At 48.3% G+C, this 17,120-nt stretch overlaps 1 protein-coding gene across 2 annotated transcripts in view; it reads left to right on the top strand.

Moving 5' to 3' along the window:
* Window positions 1-17,120, top strand: part of LOC147641699 (UDP-Glycosyltransferase superfamily protein) — a 118,657-nt gene that overhangs the window by 34,952 nt on the left and 66,585 nt on the right. For both annotated transcript variants that reach the window (XM_086798604.1, XM_086798594.1), the window contains exon 6: window positions 9,041-9,189. In XM_086798604.1, coding sequence (XP_086654730.1) covers window positions 9,041-9,189 — 149 coding nt within the window. The remainder of the gene's footprint in view (window positions 1-9,040; window positions 9,190-17,120) is intronic.

Raw genomic sequence — 17,120 nt, forward strand, 5'->3', positions numbered from 1 at the left:
ACCATGAGGAAAGCAAGTGAGCGGTCCATTGGGATAACTTATTGCAAATAAACCCATTGAGAGACTTCTTTGGTGATGTGTCTCTATGCATGAACCTGCACCTACTCTTTGGCGCTAATGATGTGAGTGGGGATGTGATGGCACATAGTCTATGCTATGCATGATGATGCCGATATGATTTGAAGCTTTGTGAGTAGACTCTCTTGGAGTCAAAATCGTGCGTTGTTTTTTTAATTAAATCTGGGAACTAACTTGAACTTTCCAGCTGTATATATACAATTCATTCTAAACCAACTCACGTGCGTGCCTAGAATCCAACAAGTGGTGGCAACATGGAGTAATGTTTCCCTTATCATTAAAAAAATTGGCCGTCTCTGTTGCCTTGTGCCCAATTTGTGGGAATCTAACTGCATCTTCAAAAGTAATCAACTTTACTTGCTGGTTTGCAGTTTTGGCATTGGAATCTCCTACTTAAAGGACATGTTTGTGCTTTGAAAAGTCTATAGCTTTTATATATAGTGTGAGGAACGGTGATGATTTTAAGAGCATGGCAACATCCCCTTTAACCTTGAACCCCAGCAGATGTGCATTATCGGTTGCCTAAATGATGAGGTCCAATGATATCAAGTCATCAGTGGTAGTCCCCTCTTTGGACTTTAGTGTGAAAGATGACGTTTCTTCCTGTGTAGGTCTCACTAAGGCTACCTGGTTTTGACCACATCATGGCATTGCAATTCCAAACAATTATGCCTATATGGATGCGTGAGAGGTGGGTGCATCAGGGATAGGTGTGTCCGGTTTCTTTCTCAGAGATGCAGAGGGGGTGTTAGAATTAGTGCATCTCTATGTATCAGAGATAGGTGGGTGCATTAGGGATAGGTGTATCTCAGAGCTGACGATTTCTAAAAACAGCATATTTGCCCTTGTCCCTTGCTTCTTTAACCTTGACCATTGCACTTTTCATTTCCTCGGGTGAGATCCTCTTTGACATAGATGAGGTTCCTTTTATTTTTCGTCTATTCCTAAAGGCTTTAAGACAGGCTTGTGATTTTTTAAATTCAATAATAAGGGGCCAATCATTGATGTGATCTTTCCTACCTCTCCATACACTTTCCACATCCTTGATAGTTATGGTTATTCTTTCCTCAAGGCACTTTCACATCATCCTCAAGTGTAGGTCCCACTAGAATGATTGTTACCCTTATATTTAGTGCCTTCTCTTTTCTACTTCTTTCCTGTGTCAAGTTAGCTGTAATGCTTGAATTGGTAGGGACTGCTCTCCTTATCTTAATCACCTTTTTCCACTCCTCTTCCACTCCTCTTCCACTTCTGATCTCCCTTTCTCTATCACCTCAGCCCACGCCTCTTCCATTTGTTCTTTCCCTTTTTCACGGGACACTCGACATATCACTAGCTATTGTTGGAGAATGCACAGGCGGAAGCATAAACAAAACTAGAGAGAGCTTGTGGACAAGATCACCTTTTATAATAGCTTGAAGCTTTACAATGGCAATAGCCAGCAAGAGAATGTTGAACTTGTGCAAGGAATGGATTGGTTGAAGTGAGCAATGGGGAGGACTCCTTATATAGTGAGTATATGGCTTGGCCGACTGCAGTAAAACAGGTTGATAGGTCCACGACCAACTAAATAAGAAAAAATACATGAAATCCCTAAAAATAGGCTTTGCCCAGATACATAGAGATGCACTAATTCTAACACCCCCTCTGCACCTCATTGTGTGCAAGAGTCGGAAGAGGATAAGTTGATGAAGATGCAACCATGGACCCTCCAACACCGCGAATATTGGAATCACCTCGGAGAGAGCACCCACCAATTTGTTTCCTCCACCGCAAATAGCAAGCAACTTTTCTTGGCTATGAATTCCCACCCACACAAGTGTGCAGTGAACTCCAAGAATAGAGGAGCTGCTGGGCATACCGTGCCCATAATCCCCAACAATGGATGGAAAACACATCACGTCCCAAAAGCCTCGAACAATGAACTCAGAACAGATCCAATTCATAATCTCTGCTACACAAAACATAATCTCTGCTTGGAACTCCGAATCATGGTTCCCATGCACCAGTAAGTGGAGCTGTAATTAGCCCCCTCTCCCGCCCACAAGCCTTCTCTAGTTGGAAGCACATGGGGGAAACTGCATGTATACTAGAGAAGTACACCATCTGGGTTCTCCTAAGTCGGAAGCGCCCTGGGAGCCCTAGAAGTGGTACTAGAAGAATATGTAACATTTCCTCTATACGATCATTGCCCGTCTTTGAAAACTTGGTCTTGGCCTGGGCTGTACCATTGGGCTTGCAATCCTTGGCCAAATGAACCTGTCTTCCAGAAGAGAAGCAGTGACACCGTCGTGTATGTTGCACTGTAATAAGTGCCTGATCCTGTCCACTAGGAGGGAACCTTACCTGCTGTTGAGAGACAAGGATGGATGCCTCCTCCCAGAGGGACCCCATATCCACAGCAACAAAGTACACAAGTCTCAGCTCTGCAGGACTCCTCTCAAGTGCTTTCCAAGTTCCAACGAAGCGAGCATCCAGAACCAATCAGCCTCCTGTCAAATTTGAGAGAGACAGAGGCTGGACAACAACAAAACAATCCAAGAAACCACCGGGAACCTCCTACCGGAAGGGTAGGGACTCGTGGAGGAAGAAGAAGATGTACAGCCACTTGTCTGGTAACTCCACACACAAGAAGCTCACCACAACTGATGCTGAAAACAGAAAACGCAGCTAAAACTCCAACGCTTGCCTCTGTAGAAGAAAACGCAGCCAAGAAGCTTCAAAGCTTGCCTCTGTAGAAGAAAACGCAGCCAAGAAGACTGGCCAACAGCAAGAAAAGGGCTGGCTGGACCAGAAAACGCAGCCATTGTTTGGGACTGATCTGCAGCCAAGAGGAGCTATGGGAGAAAAACGCAAGGCATAGATGAAGAAAACGGTGAGCTGAATGTAGAGATGGAGCAGCCTGAACCTAAGAGAATGATACCATGTTGGAGAATGCATAGGCAGAAGCATAAACAAAACTAGAGAGAGAGTAGAAATGAAATGATATATTAACGTCTTCACAAGGCCAAAATGACCTATGAGACCAAAAAGGTTACAACAATTGGTGGATCTGATACAATGTTTGTGTAAGAAAAACTAAAAACAACTAAACAACTAACTGAAACTGAAACAACTATGAGGAAAAGTACGGTACTAGGAGCTCCTAATGGATAACATCTGGGAGGAAAACTCCAGCAACAAAGGTAAGCATCATACACATCACTATCCAAAGATGTCTCTCATCGGTCGATGGCGGATATCCTCAATGTCCTCCATGGTGAGTACTCTGATTGGACGTCTCCCATGCCGTGCTAGTATGGTCTTGATCCTCTGTTGTAGTCTCCGCCGGTGTCGAGATGGGCCTGTCATCTTGGGGCGCCTTGACCGCCCCAGCTCTATAGCCGATCAATCAGTGTACCTCTGGTGCGGCTATACTCTGGGGCTAGCTGCAATGCCTGCTGGCCTGAATCTGCCAGATGACCCATTTGTCTACAAATAAAGCATTGGCCTGGAAGGCCGGAATACTCCACTCGCTGCATAATGGGATCGCCCCGAAGATTGGGAATAGATATGATGTGAGGCACAAAATCCGGCGAGGCAATACAAATGCAGAGAGATGTAATCCCCGTTGCTCGTGTGAGGGCTAAGGCAGTGGTGGGGGGGATTCCATCACTCTCCCGATGGCACCACCAATCACTGGGAGAAGAGGAAGGTATTCCTTCTTGAGGCCTAGAAAGCAGACTGTAACGGGAAAGCTTGAAACTCCAACTCTTGGGTCAAATGCTGGGTCGAAGCCATGCTGCCAGCGTGCAAAAAAGGCCTGGGACGTACGCAGTGCAATGGGGCTCAGCTGCATGACAAGATTAGACGCCGCTGGTGAGTCTAACTCAACCTGGTAGTAGCCGCGCCCCAAAGGATGAATATCTGCGATCTTTGCTGGCGCACCTAGGAGGCTAGCCTGAATAAGATCTGTGAGTTGGTCACGTGCGGGGCGGCTATCGACAATCTTGCATACCAGAGTGGAGGCCTCTAGGGATGCGACAGTCGTAGCGAGAAGCTGCAGGTCTGCTTCGGAAAATGAAAGGCAGGTAACGGCGGCCTCAGTCAGGGGAGATGGAGCGGCTGCCATGGAGTCCTCTTGGGGGAGAAGACCAAAAGAGGCCGAAACTTGCCAAGACAATGAAGAAATCTCCTTGATTGGAGGGGGCCTGCTGTTTGCGGGCGGGTGCTGTGATAACTGCTTGAAACGGTTCTCTGACAGAACCGAATCCTCTTGTGTGTTGCCAGCCTGGCGCGCACGGCGGCGATGCTCAGCTCTAGTGCTCGGCTGGTGACCGGGGAGGGGGCCAACCATTTACCACTCTCCGGTTGATGGGTCATCCATGATCGGAACCTGGTGCTCCGCGGCCTGGGAACCTGCTCCTCCCTCGGCCCCCTGATGAGGATCTGAGTGGGAAGTAGGAGGGGGAATCATCGGGGGTGGTCTCCTAGTCTGACGCTGAGGGCAAACTCTGGCCAGATGACCCATTTGTCTACAAATAAAGCATTGGCCTGGAAGGCCGGAATACTCCACTCGCTGCATAATGGGATCGCCCCGAAGATTGGGAATAGATATGATGTGAGGCACAAAATCCGGCGAGGCAATACAAATGCAGAGAGATGTAATCCCCGTTGCTCGTGTGAGGGCTAAGGCAGTGGTGGGGGGGATTCCATCACTCTCCCGATGGCACCACCAATCACTGGGAGAAGAGGAAGGTATTCCTTCTTGAGGCCTAGAAAGCAGACTGTAACGGGAAAGCCTGAAACTCCAACTCTTGGGTCAAATGCTGGGTCGAAGCCATGCTGCCAGCGTGCAAAAAAGGCCTGGGACGTACGCAGTGCAATGGGGCTCAGCTGCATGACAAGATTAGACGCCGCTGGTGAGTCTAACTCAACCTGGTAGTAGCCGCGCCCCAAAGGATGAATATCTGCGATCTTTGCTGGCGCACCTAGGAGGCTAGCCTGAATAAGATCTGTGAGTTGGTCACGTGCGGGGCGGCTATCGACAATCTTGCATACCAGAGTGGAGGCCTCTAGGGATGCGACAGTCGTAGCGAGAAGCTGCAGGTCTGCTTCGGAAAATGAAAGGCAGGTAACGGCGGCCTCAGTCAGGGGAGATGGAGCGGCTGCCATGGAGTCCTCTTGGGGGAGAAGACCAAAAGAGGCCGAAACTTGCCAAGACAATGAAGAAATCTCCTTGATTGGAGGGGGCCTGCTGTTTGCGGGCGGGTGCTGTGATAACTGCTTGAAACGGTTCTCTGACAGAACCGAATCCTCTTGTGTGTTGCCAGCCTGGCGCGCACGGCGGCGATGCTCAGCTCTAGTGCTCGGCTGGTGACCGGGGAGGGGGCCAACCATTTACCACTCTCCGGCTGATGGGTCATCCATGATCGGAACCTGGTGCTCCGCGGCCTGGGAACCTGCTCCTCCCTCGGCCCCCTGATGAGGATCTGAGTGGGAAGTAGGAGGGGGAAACATCGGGGGTGGTCTCCTAGTCTGACGCTGAGGGCAAACTCTGGCCAGATGACCCATTTGTCTACAAATAAAGCATTGGCCTGGAAGGCCGGAATACTCCACTCGCTGCATAATGGGATCGCCCCGAAGATTGGGAATAGATATGATGTGAGGCACAAAATCCGGCGAGGCAATACAAATGCAGAGAGATGTAATCCCCGTTGCTCGTGTGAGGGCTAAGGCAGTGGTGGGGGGGATTCCATCACTCTCCCGATGGCACCACCAATCACTGGGAGAAGAGGAAGGTATTCCTTCTTGAGGCCTAGAAAGCAGACTGTAACGGGAAAGCCTGAAACTCCAACTCTTGGGTCAAATGCTGGGTCGAAGCCATGCTGCCAGCGTGCAAAAAAGGCCTGGGACGTACGCAGTGCAATGGGGCTCAGCTGCATGACAAGATTAGACGCCGCTGGTGAGTCTAACTCAACCTGGTAGTAGCCGCGCCCCAAAGGATGAATATCTGCGATCTTTGCTGGCGCACCTAGGAGGCTAGCCTGAATAAGATCTGTGAGTTGGTCACGTGCGGGGCGGCTATCGACAATCTTGCATACCAGAGTGGAGGCCTCTAGGGATGCGACAGTCGTAGCGAGAAGCTGCAGGTCTGCTTCGGAAAATGAAAGGCAGGTAACGGCGGCCTCAGTCAGGGGAGATGGAGCGGCTGCCATGGAGTCCTCTTGGGGGAGAAGGCCAAAAGAGGCCGAAACTTGCCAAGACAATGAAGAAATCTCCTTGATTGGAGGGGGCCTGCTGTTTGCGGGCGGGTGCTGTGATAACTGCTTGAAACGGTTCTCTGACAGAACCGAATCCTCTTGTGTGTTGCCAGCCCTGGCGCGCACGGCGGCGATGCTCAGCTCTAGTGCTCGGCTGGTGACCGGGGAGGGGGCCAACCATTTACCACTCTCCGGCTGATGGGTCATCCATGATCGGAACCTGGTGCTCCGCGGCCTGGGAACCTGCTCCTCCCTCGGCCCCCTGATGAGGATCTGAGTGGGAAGTAGGAGGGGGAAACATCGGGGGTGGTCTCCTAGTCTGACGCTGAGGGCAAACTCTGGCCAGATGACCCATTTGTCTACAAATAAAGCATTGGCCTGGAAGGCCGGAATACTCCACTCGCTGCATAATGGGATCGCCCCGAAGATTGGGAATAGATATGATGTGAGGCACAAAATCCGGCGAGGCAATACAAATGCAGAGAGATGTAATCCCGTTGCTCGTGTGAGGGCTAAGGCAGTGGTGGGGGGGATTCCATCACTCTCCCGATGGCACCACCAATCACTGGGAGAAGAGGAAGGTATTCCTTCTTGAGGCCTAGAAAGCAGACTGTAACGGGAAAGCCTGAAACTCCAACTCTTGGGTCAAATGCTGGGTCGAAGCCATGCTGCCAGCGTGCAAAAAAGGTCTGGGACGTACGCAGTGCAATGGGGCTCAGCTGCATGACAAGATTAGACGCCGCTGGTGAGTCTAACTCAACCTGGTAGTAGCCGCGCCCCAAAGGATGAATATCTGCGATCTTTGCTGGCGCACCTAGGAGGCTAGCCTGAATAAGATCTGTGAGTTGGTCACGTGCGGGGCGGCTATCGACAATCTTGCATACCAGAGTGGAGGCCTCTAGGGATGCGACAGTCGTAGCGAGAAGCTGCAGGTCTGCTTCGGAAAATGAAAGGCAGGTAACGGCGGCCTCAGTCAGGGGAGATGGAGCGGCTGCCATGGAGTCCTCTTGGGGGAGAAGACCAAAAGAGGCCGAAACTTGCCAAGACAATGAAGAAATATCCACAACTTGAGGGTGCTGCCGGAGGAACAAGGACGGGCTAGAGATGGCGGAGAAGAGAGGAAAGGGAGGGGCGGAGGGTCAGAAAGGAAACGAAAAGAAAAAGAAAAAAGAAAAAGGAAAAAGAAAAGAAAGAAAAAAAGAAAAGAAAAGAGGAAGAAGAAGAAGAAGAAAAGAAAAAGGAAGAAGAAGAAGAAGGAAAGAAATGAAAAAGAAAAAGAAAAAGAAAAAAAGAAAAGATAAGAAAAGAAGAAAAGGAAAAAAGAAAAAAAGAAAAAAAGAAAAAAGAAAAAGAAAAAAGAAAAAGAGAAGAAATGGAGGGGGAGCGGGCTGAGGAAATGCTGAGGCGGGCATAGGCGAAGAGGGGGGTGTGAAGGCAGAGAGAGGAAAGGCAGAGATGGGAGGGGGGTGCGTGTTGGCGGAGAGGTGGAGGGAGGGGGGAGGGGGGGGTGGAGAGAGGGAAGCGCAGGCAGCGAGGGGGAGGGGGGGCGGGGGTGTGCAGACTGGCAGAGAGAGGGGAGGCAGGGAAGGCAAGCGCAGTGGGAGGGGGGCGGTTGGTGTAGCTGCGGAGAACGGGAAGGCACGAGGCAGAAGGAAGGGGGCGCAAAAGGAGGTGAAGAGGTGTAGGCAGACAAACGTGGGGGGGGGGGGGGGGGGGGGGGGGGTGGGTGGGGAGCTCAAGGTCGCGCTACAACTTCGCTCAAGCCTCAGGTGTCTGTATTAAGCTTTCCTATTTTTGATTTTGTTTGCTTTTAGTGATTCTCTTCTTTCTTTTAAAATTATTTGGGGAGAACTTGGTGGAGCAATGAGGTCTTTCCACCTCATTGCTGCCCAATCATCCGAGTCTTTAGGCAACAGACTTCTATCCTCAGCCGGCAAGATGAGGGCCAAGTTAGCCAATTGTTGGCAGAGGAGAGTTGTAGCTAAAGGATGAACAACTCCTACACTGCATGCCTCAACCCCTCCATTTTGGGGAATCAGGCTTGTCAGAAGCAAGAAAAGGGTTCTTACCTTAGAAAGGTGGCAAAAAGAAGGGTGTATGTGTGGAACCCATCTAAGCTAGAGCATAAAGTTGTGAAATATATGATCACTATAAAAGAAAACACAAAATGCAGGGGAAGCACATGAAGATATCAAGGGAGATGGCTTACCTGGTAGTACGAAGGCCAGGTAAGACCCAACCTTTGAGACCAGATTGGCCTGCCACTCAATACCTAAAGCGGGATATGGTGTTGGTGTGTCGCGCATACATTGGACAGAGTGTGTGGATGGTGAGCATGCCATCTCCACCATAGAAAAAGTGACGTGACGGTCTCTTTTCTCTCTCAATTCAAAAGGATCCTTCATTCCCCTTATTTGACAATTTGAACCCGTATTAAAAATATTTACATTTTCAGTTTGTTGCACACAATCTCATTTTGGTGTTATAAAGGAGTAGTATGATTGGCTCTGATATATTAGTATACTGTAATGTAGTTACAATGTTTGTGTAGGCTACATTTCTCTTTATTTCTTGAAAGTGTCTTTGATTTTTCTTTAAAGTTTGCATAATTTGAAGAGTGTCTTTGATCATTGTGTCAAGAAGGAGTTAAACTAAGTATGGATAGTATCATGTTTGTTATTTCAATTAACAAAGCTAATCCTATCTTTTTCCCTTTTCAGGCGCATTTTCTTGTCCATCAATCGCTTTGAAAGAAAAAAGAACATTGGCTTAGCAATTTCAGCATTTTCTTTATTGCTTCACCATCATGAATTAAAGGGCCAAAGTCAATATGATGGTAGTGGAGAGAAGTTGAAGCTTGTGGTTGCAGGTATGCATCACTTGTATTCGTTTGTGTGTGTGTGTGTGTGTGATGGGTGCCTGTAGTGGAGGAAAGCAACTGCCAATCCATAAGCCGATCCATAGGAGCCATAGGAGGAACTGGTAGAAGCCTAACCTCCATTAAAGCCTATCATTTACTTCAGCCTGCTCCATGGATCCAGCAATATGGCAATTCTTTATGGCATATAAGGAAAACCCCTTTCATGGTGGAGGAAGAATATTCGAATGATATGGAAAAGTAAAATGCCTTTGAAACAAAGACTTTTCCTCTGGAGATGTTTGACAGGTACATTGTCAGTGGGGGTTACACTTGCAAGACGCCATATTGCATCATCCACCTGTCTAAGATGTATGGCTCTTTCAGAGACAATTCCTCATTTGCTTTGGCATTGTCCTTGTTCTAGGATCCTCCTCAGGCGTATTTCTGATTATCTTTGCCTTCGCTTCCCAACTCATAGATTTGGGAAACATTTCTGGCTCTTTGGCAGACATCTCAGAACTTTGTCCCAATACTCACTTTTTCTATTTTGGGTGAGATATTGGGCCCTATGGACCATCTGGAGTGAACACAATTTTGCATATTTGGGAAGGCACAATCTCCAATCATATGAATCTTTCCGAGCCTCATTGCGACAGTCTGTATATGCTGCTTGCCTTGAGGGTGACATGGATGCATCTTGTATTCAGCTTTTCTTCGAGTGCTTTTGATCTTTGGATATTCTCCACTCTGGAGAATATGATTATGTAAACTTTCTTGTGTGCTTCCATTAGGCTCTCCTTTGGAGTCTAATGTCTTGTATATTGACTTTATGAAAATATAACAATTACTGGTTTTACTAAAAAAAAAAAAGTGTGTGTGTGTGATGGTGTGAGTGTGAGAGAGACCTTTTACCAAAAAAAAGTGTGAGAGAGGAAAGGAGGGATTGATAAGATTGGTGCAAATGTCTATGTTGGCATAGAGTATGCAAAATATACCAAGTAGGATGTGATCTTATTGCATGTTCATATTGCTAAGGCTTATGCAGTCCATTGGGATTACATTGCAGAAGTCATGGCGAAGTTGGGCTTCGGTTTAAAAATGTAGAACATAATTTACTCGCTGTATCGAGATAGCACTACCAGATACATTTTGGGAAAAGTCTTATCCTCTCGATGGGTTTTGGGTAGATCTGTTCAATAAGGCTGCCCTCTCAGTGCCTTGCTCTATGCTATTGCTACTCATCTCCTCTTGACATATATAGAAAAGCTCATTGAGGCTGACAGATTACATGGGCTTTGTCTCCTTGTTGATATTTGGTTGCTCAGGCATATGTTGATGACTCTTTCTTCTTTCCTCAGAATATGCAATCGGATCTACAATGTCTTTTGAACGCCTTGCATATGTTGGCAGCAGGTCTTTTTAGCAATTAAAAAAAATCAAAACTGTTGCCCCTTAGTGAAGCTTATTGGCATAGCATTCTATGGCCTGGGCAAATCATATCGCCTACACAACATGTCAGACATTTGGGGTATCTTGTAGGATGGAATCCTTCACTTCGTGATGCTACAGATTGGGTGTTGCAAAACTTTTGATTAAATTGGAATAACGGGAACTCTCTACTCGGCCACTTCATGTCAGATTGAGAATAGTTCAATCAATTTTGATGGTTTATATTCAATTTTTTCTCCCTCTTCTAGCATGGTCTAAAAACCAAATCTCTTGTTTTATGACAAAAAGCATTGAGATCTTTTTGCAAAATTCTCATTATAAGGTCTTGCATCTCCTTAAAGTATGAGTTCATATGCTCGCCGAATATGCATGGAGGGCTCAACATTGTGAATATCCACTATCATGTTTTGCCAAGATGTTGATACTGAAGGAAATGTTATGTCCTTTCCTCGAGCTCAAAGCCGTTGGCAGTTGGGTATGCACTATAGACCTTTATGGTGCATGTTACAGGAACAATTGCAATATTTTACTTCTCTTATGGTTGTTTCGGATGGTGAAAGGACAGAGGATTGGATTTTCGATGGGGCAGATACTGGACCTTATCCTAGTATCTCTTTCCCTCAGGTCTCGACTACTTTGATCTACATGTTGATTATTCTTGCGCCTTGTTTTCTCGATTGAGTTGATAAGATTGGGCTCCTCACTAAGACAAACCGTTGGTGGAAACAAAACCTAAAGAAAATATGGCATAGTAAATTCCCACACAAGTCTAGATTGCTTTTATGGTGATGCTTGTTGGGAGTGCTCTTAGTTGGAGAATTTCTTGAAAAAAGACACATAGGTGTTGTGAAATGCCCTTCTTTTCGTTGCATAAAGGAAACAATGATGCATCTTCTTTGGTCTTGTCCGTAGACCAAAAGTTTCCTTCAACAAATTTCACACTCTTTCTAACTTAGATTTCCAGGGTATTCCTTCTTTAGATTTTTTTGGTTGTTTGGCAGGTGGCGTTCTAGATTGGATCATGCACACCCCTTTCTAATGTGGACTAGATATTGGGCTTTTTGGACAATATGGCATGCAAGAAATCAGTTGCTTTTTCATTCCATATGCACGCTAACACTACTTTTGTCAATCCTTGCGTCAGTCTTTGTTTGACAACATCCATCTTGCTCAGATCGATGATTGCCAATTGGCTTTGTTTTTTTAGTGCTTTTAACTTGTGTGACTGCTCTTTAAGAAGTTTGCCTCATTTTTGAGGACTTCTTTCTCTGTATAGTGAAGCAATAGAACATAGCTTTTTACCCAAAAAAAGAGTGAGAGAGAGTGTTGGTGCCTGTTGCTAACATAGGTATGCGATTAAGAGCAAGAGCAAGGCAACCAGCTCATGCCTGCTAGAATTGAATATATTGTGAAAAATGTTGTAAATAAGGATAAGAATGGATTTGTCGGGCAATGAGTTGCGAGCACCCCCCTCCCCCCCTCCCGTTTCGTCCTGCGCGCTCCGCCCATCCTGCCTGCACGCCCCCCCTTGCTGCTGCCTCCTTTATCCCCCTGCGCGCCTACGTGCTCCCCTTTCTCCCCTTGCCCCTTCCCCCCCTTGCCCTTTCCACTTGCGCCCTCTCCCTCCCGCATTCGAACCTTTTCCCCTTTCTCCTCGCTTGGGCCCCCCTTTCTATCCTCTGCCTGCACCCTCCCCACGGCCGCCCCTCCCCCCTCTCGCCCCCTTTGTCCGGCTACGCACCCCCCTCCCTCTCCTCCTGCGTCTCCTCCCTCTCTCTTGCTTTCCCCCTCCCTCCCTTTTTCTCCCTTTTGTTGCCCCGGACACCGACACCTATTGCAGACCCACAGACATGGCACACATATGCAGAGGGCCTATACCACGCCCCACAGCAGCCACCTATACCTCAGCCAATAGGAGCCTCGACCTACCACAGCTAGCTTCTTTACCCACTCGATGGTACAGGAAGCTATCCGCCGCCTACAGCATGGATGGGCCGCCGACCATATGGGCTTGCAGGGTGAGCATCTCATATATGCAGTAGATTCTTTGGCTCCTTTTCTTGCACACCTGTTTAACAGAGCACTAGCAGAGGGTTTACCTGTGGAGTGGACGATGCACACCATTGTGCCGATTCACAAAACAGGGGTATGCTCGATCCGAGCAACTACAGGACAGTTATGGTTGGCCACGTGCTAGCCAAACTCTATGGTGCAGTGTTGGAGCAAGAGCTTAGCTTATATGTTGAGCGAGCAGGTTTATGCTCATCAGGGCAGGCAAGCTTCAGGAGAGCTTTCTCTACCACTGACCATGTATTCACTTTGAGATGTATGATTGATCAGGCCAGAGTGAGGAAGAGAAAGCTCTATTGCTGCTTTGTGGATTTCCGCAAGGCATTTGACACAGTACCACGAGAGAGGCTCTTTCAGCGCCGCCTGCAGTCTCTTGGCATACCAGCAGATATGACATGGGACATCTATGCATTATATGAGCAGGTTTTTGGGCGAGTCAGATGTCCAGGAGGTATGTCCGAGACTATTGCTAGCACCATTGTTGTGAAGCAAGGATGCCCACTTTCCCCCACGCTATTTGGGTCATACATTGATGAGGTGGCTGACTTCATTACACGGGGAGGCGGAGATGGAGTTGATTTAGCGGGTACCTCAGTACATATAATGCTTTATGCTGATGATATTGTATTAGTGTCTGAGTCTCCAGGTGGTCTACAGCAGCATCTACATGCACTCGATGATTTCTGCACACAGAGGGGTCTTACTGTGAACCTTGGGAAAACCAAGGTTATGGTCTTTCATACATCGAGACAGGGCAGAGTCAGCTGATATTCACTCTCGCAGGACGCGAGGTGGAGGTGGTGACATCATACGTGTACCTAGGGGTTACCTTCTCTGCAGCAGCCACACGCTTCACCATGGGTTCAGCAGCCAGAGTTAGATTGACACGGGGATATGCAGCATTGGCTATGCTAGAGAGACAGTGCCACCAGGCGCATATTCAGGAGTCCCGGACGAAGGGGTGGCTATTTGACACATTAGTCACACCGGCATTGATGTATGGAGCAGCGGTATGGGCGCCAGGCCTTGCTACCCATTGTTGGACAGATAGAGAGACCATAGGCCCTCGTGATGGCACGCATGATACGCAGCAAACCGTCAGTACCTCATGACATTATGCGAGCAGAGTTTGCTGCGCCTCCTATGATGGTAGAGGCCATATTTCAGACTATGTGCCTGCTAGATAGATTCAGAGAGATGCCACAGGACAGATTGTCATACAGAGCTTTTGAGGCATCTAGACAGCTGGCTGAGGCAGGAGACAGAGGATCATGGTATGCACAGGTCACACATTGGTTATCACAGCATGGCCTAGACATGGATCATCTACCACCATTCCAGTATGACAGGGATGCACCACATATCCGTCTCTCTCATAGTGAAAGGAACAGAGTATTGAGACAGGATCTATGGCAGCTCTATACACGAGAGATATGGATATCGCCTACATAGCCTCTTCCACCGAAGATGCTATACTACAGAGATCACTTCATGAGTATCACTGATGATGGATTTATAGAGAGGCCTAGATACATGGAGGGCTTTCTACCACACGGCTCCTGAGTGGCTATTGGTCAGCTTAGAGTTTCATCACACCGATTGGAGATTGAGATTGGCAGAGCAGCACGGATCCCCCGAGAGGAGAGGGTATGCAGATTTTGCAGAGAGGAGGTGGAGAGTGAGGAGCATTATGTATGTAGATACAGAGCATATACAGCCATCAGAGAGAGATATCCCATTTTATTCAGAGAGCCACATTCCCTACGCCAGATCTTTGAGGCAGCAGACCAGCGCATATTGGGGAGATTCATTCTAGACATACAGCGCCACAGAGAGACATCATTACAGGCTTAGATAGCTCCAGAGGGGGGATGACAGACACAGATTACTACATTTTTTCAGAGATCCATCCCACTCCTAGCCCCTACACGGCAGGGAATTACTCTTCAGAGAGCAGAGACACTCAGAGCCCGCAGGAGACAGAGGACACCTGGCTTTCGGACACCACGCCTATACCAGAGAGAGATGACAGAGATCAGAGCTCAGTTTCACAGAGAGGGTGCGGAGCGACTGGCTCGCTTCAGAGCAGACCCAGGCATGTTCTTCAGGGAGTTGTGGACACCCCCTTCATTGATGTATACCATTTTATACCCCCAGTATGGTACATGATGGAGCTAGCTAGGTTGCATATCATGATTGTATACTCCATGCATATAGCTTTGCATTCTCCTAGTAGTAGAGCTCCATCCCCTCCCCCACTCATTGTACTTATTGCATACCCAGATTCAGCTTTTTAGTTCAGTACTTTTTCATTTTGTTGGGATGACAGAGGATACCCCATACAGGTACACCGATTTGTCTCATAGGCCGAGTTCGGTCTTTTGGAAGACGTTAATAAAATCTTTCTTTCTTCCCCCCCCCCCCCCCCCCCCCCCCCCCCCCCCCCCCCCCCCGACGTCCTTCCCCCTTACCTCCTTACCCCGCATTCTCTCCAATACCCCCTGTGTTTCTCCTTTGGCTCTATCTCTCCGTTCTTTAGGTACTTCCTCTTGTTCTTGGGTAATGTTCATTTGGCAAGCCTTGGTTACTTTTGGTCTTCACTCTTTAGGAGGACTCCATGGCAGCTGTTTCATCAAGCACGGCTTCGACGCCGCATGCGACCCACTGGTTGGCGTTTTGGGCTTTCCGATGATAGTCTGCATCCGAGGCGTCATGAAATACCTTCCTCTTCTCCCGGGGATTGGTGGAGCCATTGGGAGAGTGATGGAGCCCCCCCCCCCCCCCCCCCCTTCCCGCTTTGTCCCTCGCATGGGCTGTCTGGATTCCATCCCTTCGCATCTGTATTACCTCGTTGGAGATAGTTCCTCACGTCATATCCATTCCTTGTCTCCGGGGAGACCCCATCCTGCAGAGAGTGGAGTGCTCAAGCCTTCCTGGCCAATGTTTCATTTTCAGGCAGATGGGACTCCTCGCCAGAGCTTGCCCTCGGCACTAGCCCAAGAGATCGCCTCCGGTGGTCCCCCCTCCCACGGTCCTAGCTCAAATCATCAGTAGGGGGTGGGGTAGGGAGAGGGGCAGGCCCTCAAGTAGCCAAGCACTAGGACCTAACCGCAGACGACTTTGCTGTCGGAGAGTGGCAGGCTGTTGGCATGCGCCAAGGGTTGCCAACCGACTTCCGGAGCGGAGCGGCGCCGCCATGTGCGCTAGGCTGGTAGAGTAAAGGAGGATTCGGTTATGTGAGAGAACCGTTTCGAGCATTTATCGTAGCACCCACCTGTCGGCGATGCCCCCCCCCCCCTCCCCCCTTTCCCCGCGTCGCGGTCACTGCGAGGATCCCACCTTTGGCCCCTCCGGCCTAGCGACCGTTACCCTGCCGAGACGACTCCTCATGTTCTCAGATTCTAGCGAGGCCAATTGGACCCATTGAGCCCCTGGTGAGCCCCTCCCCCTCACCCTCCCTCTTTGGTGGATCTCTCACAGCCGCTTCCTTCTCCCTCTTCCCTGCCTCGCCACCCCCCTCCACCTCATCCTCCATCCTTGCCTCTGATTCTTCCTGCAGTAGTCCCCCTCCCCTGTCCTCTTCTTTTGAGCCGCACCCCCCTCCCTCCGCCTCTCCTAAGCATTCCCCCACACAATGTGCTTACTATATGGCTAGTGGTTGAAGGCACTAATCTAACTATTAAGAAGGGCAACGGATTGGTGCTTGCAAGCTATAACTTACATAGTAAGACATTGGGAAGGGAGCAACAACCTCCTATGAGCTGAAGTCAACCAAAAATACCTAGGAAACAAACAAACACGTTCAGAAATGATATGTCATGAGAGCCGTTGCATAAGATACAGAACATGCATTTTAGAAGAAGCTACAAAAAGGATCAAGAAAGCACTAGATATTAATGCACAAGTTACACAAGTGCAAGTGTTTCAATCTTCCAAACATGAGGCTTTCACCATTGAGACGTTTGGAGAAGGTTCTCATGTGGGAAGTTATGATGTGCACATGAAAATGCATCTATCATGCGCATGTCCAAGTTTTTTGGGAAGGGTCAAAAAGCAAAAACCCTACTAAGCATGCAAGCACTTGTACTTTGTGATGAGAGAGAGAGAAATGAAATGATATATTAATGTCTTCAAAAGGCCAAAATGACCTATGAGACCAAAAAGGTTACAACAATTGGTGGATCTGATACAATGTTTGTGTAAGAAAAGCTAAAACAACTAAACAACTAACTGAAACTGAAACAACAACTATGGGGAAAAGTAAGGTACTAGGAGCTCCTAATGGATAACATCTGGGAAGGAAAACTCCAGCAACAAAGGTAAGCATCATATACATCACTATCCAAAGATGTCTCTCATCGGTCGATGGCGGATATCCTCAATGTCCTCCATGGTGAGTACTCTGACTGGACGTCTCCCAT

This window comes from Cibotium barometz, chromosome 1 (assembly GCF_041138505.1).
Source record: "Cibotium barometz isolate CiBa-2024 chromosome 1, ASM4113850v1, whole genome shotgun sequence".
NCBI lineage: Eukaryota > Viridiplantae > Streptophyta > Polypodiopsida > Cyatheales > Cibotiaceae > Cibotium > Cibotium barometz.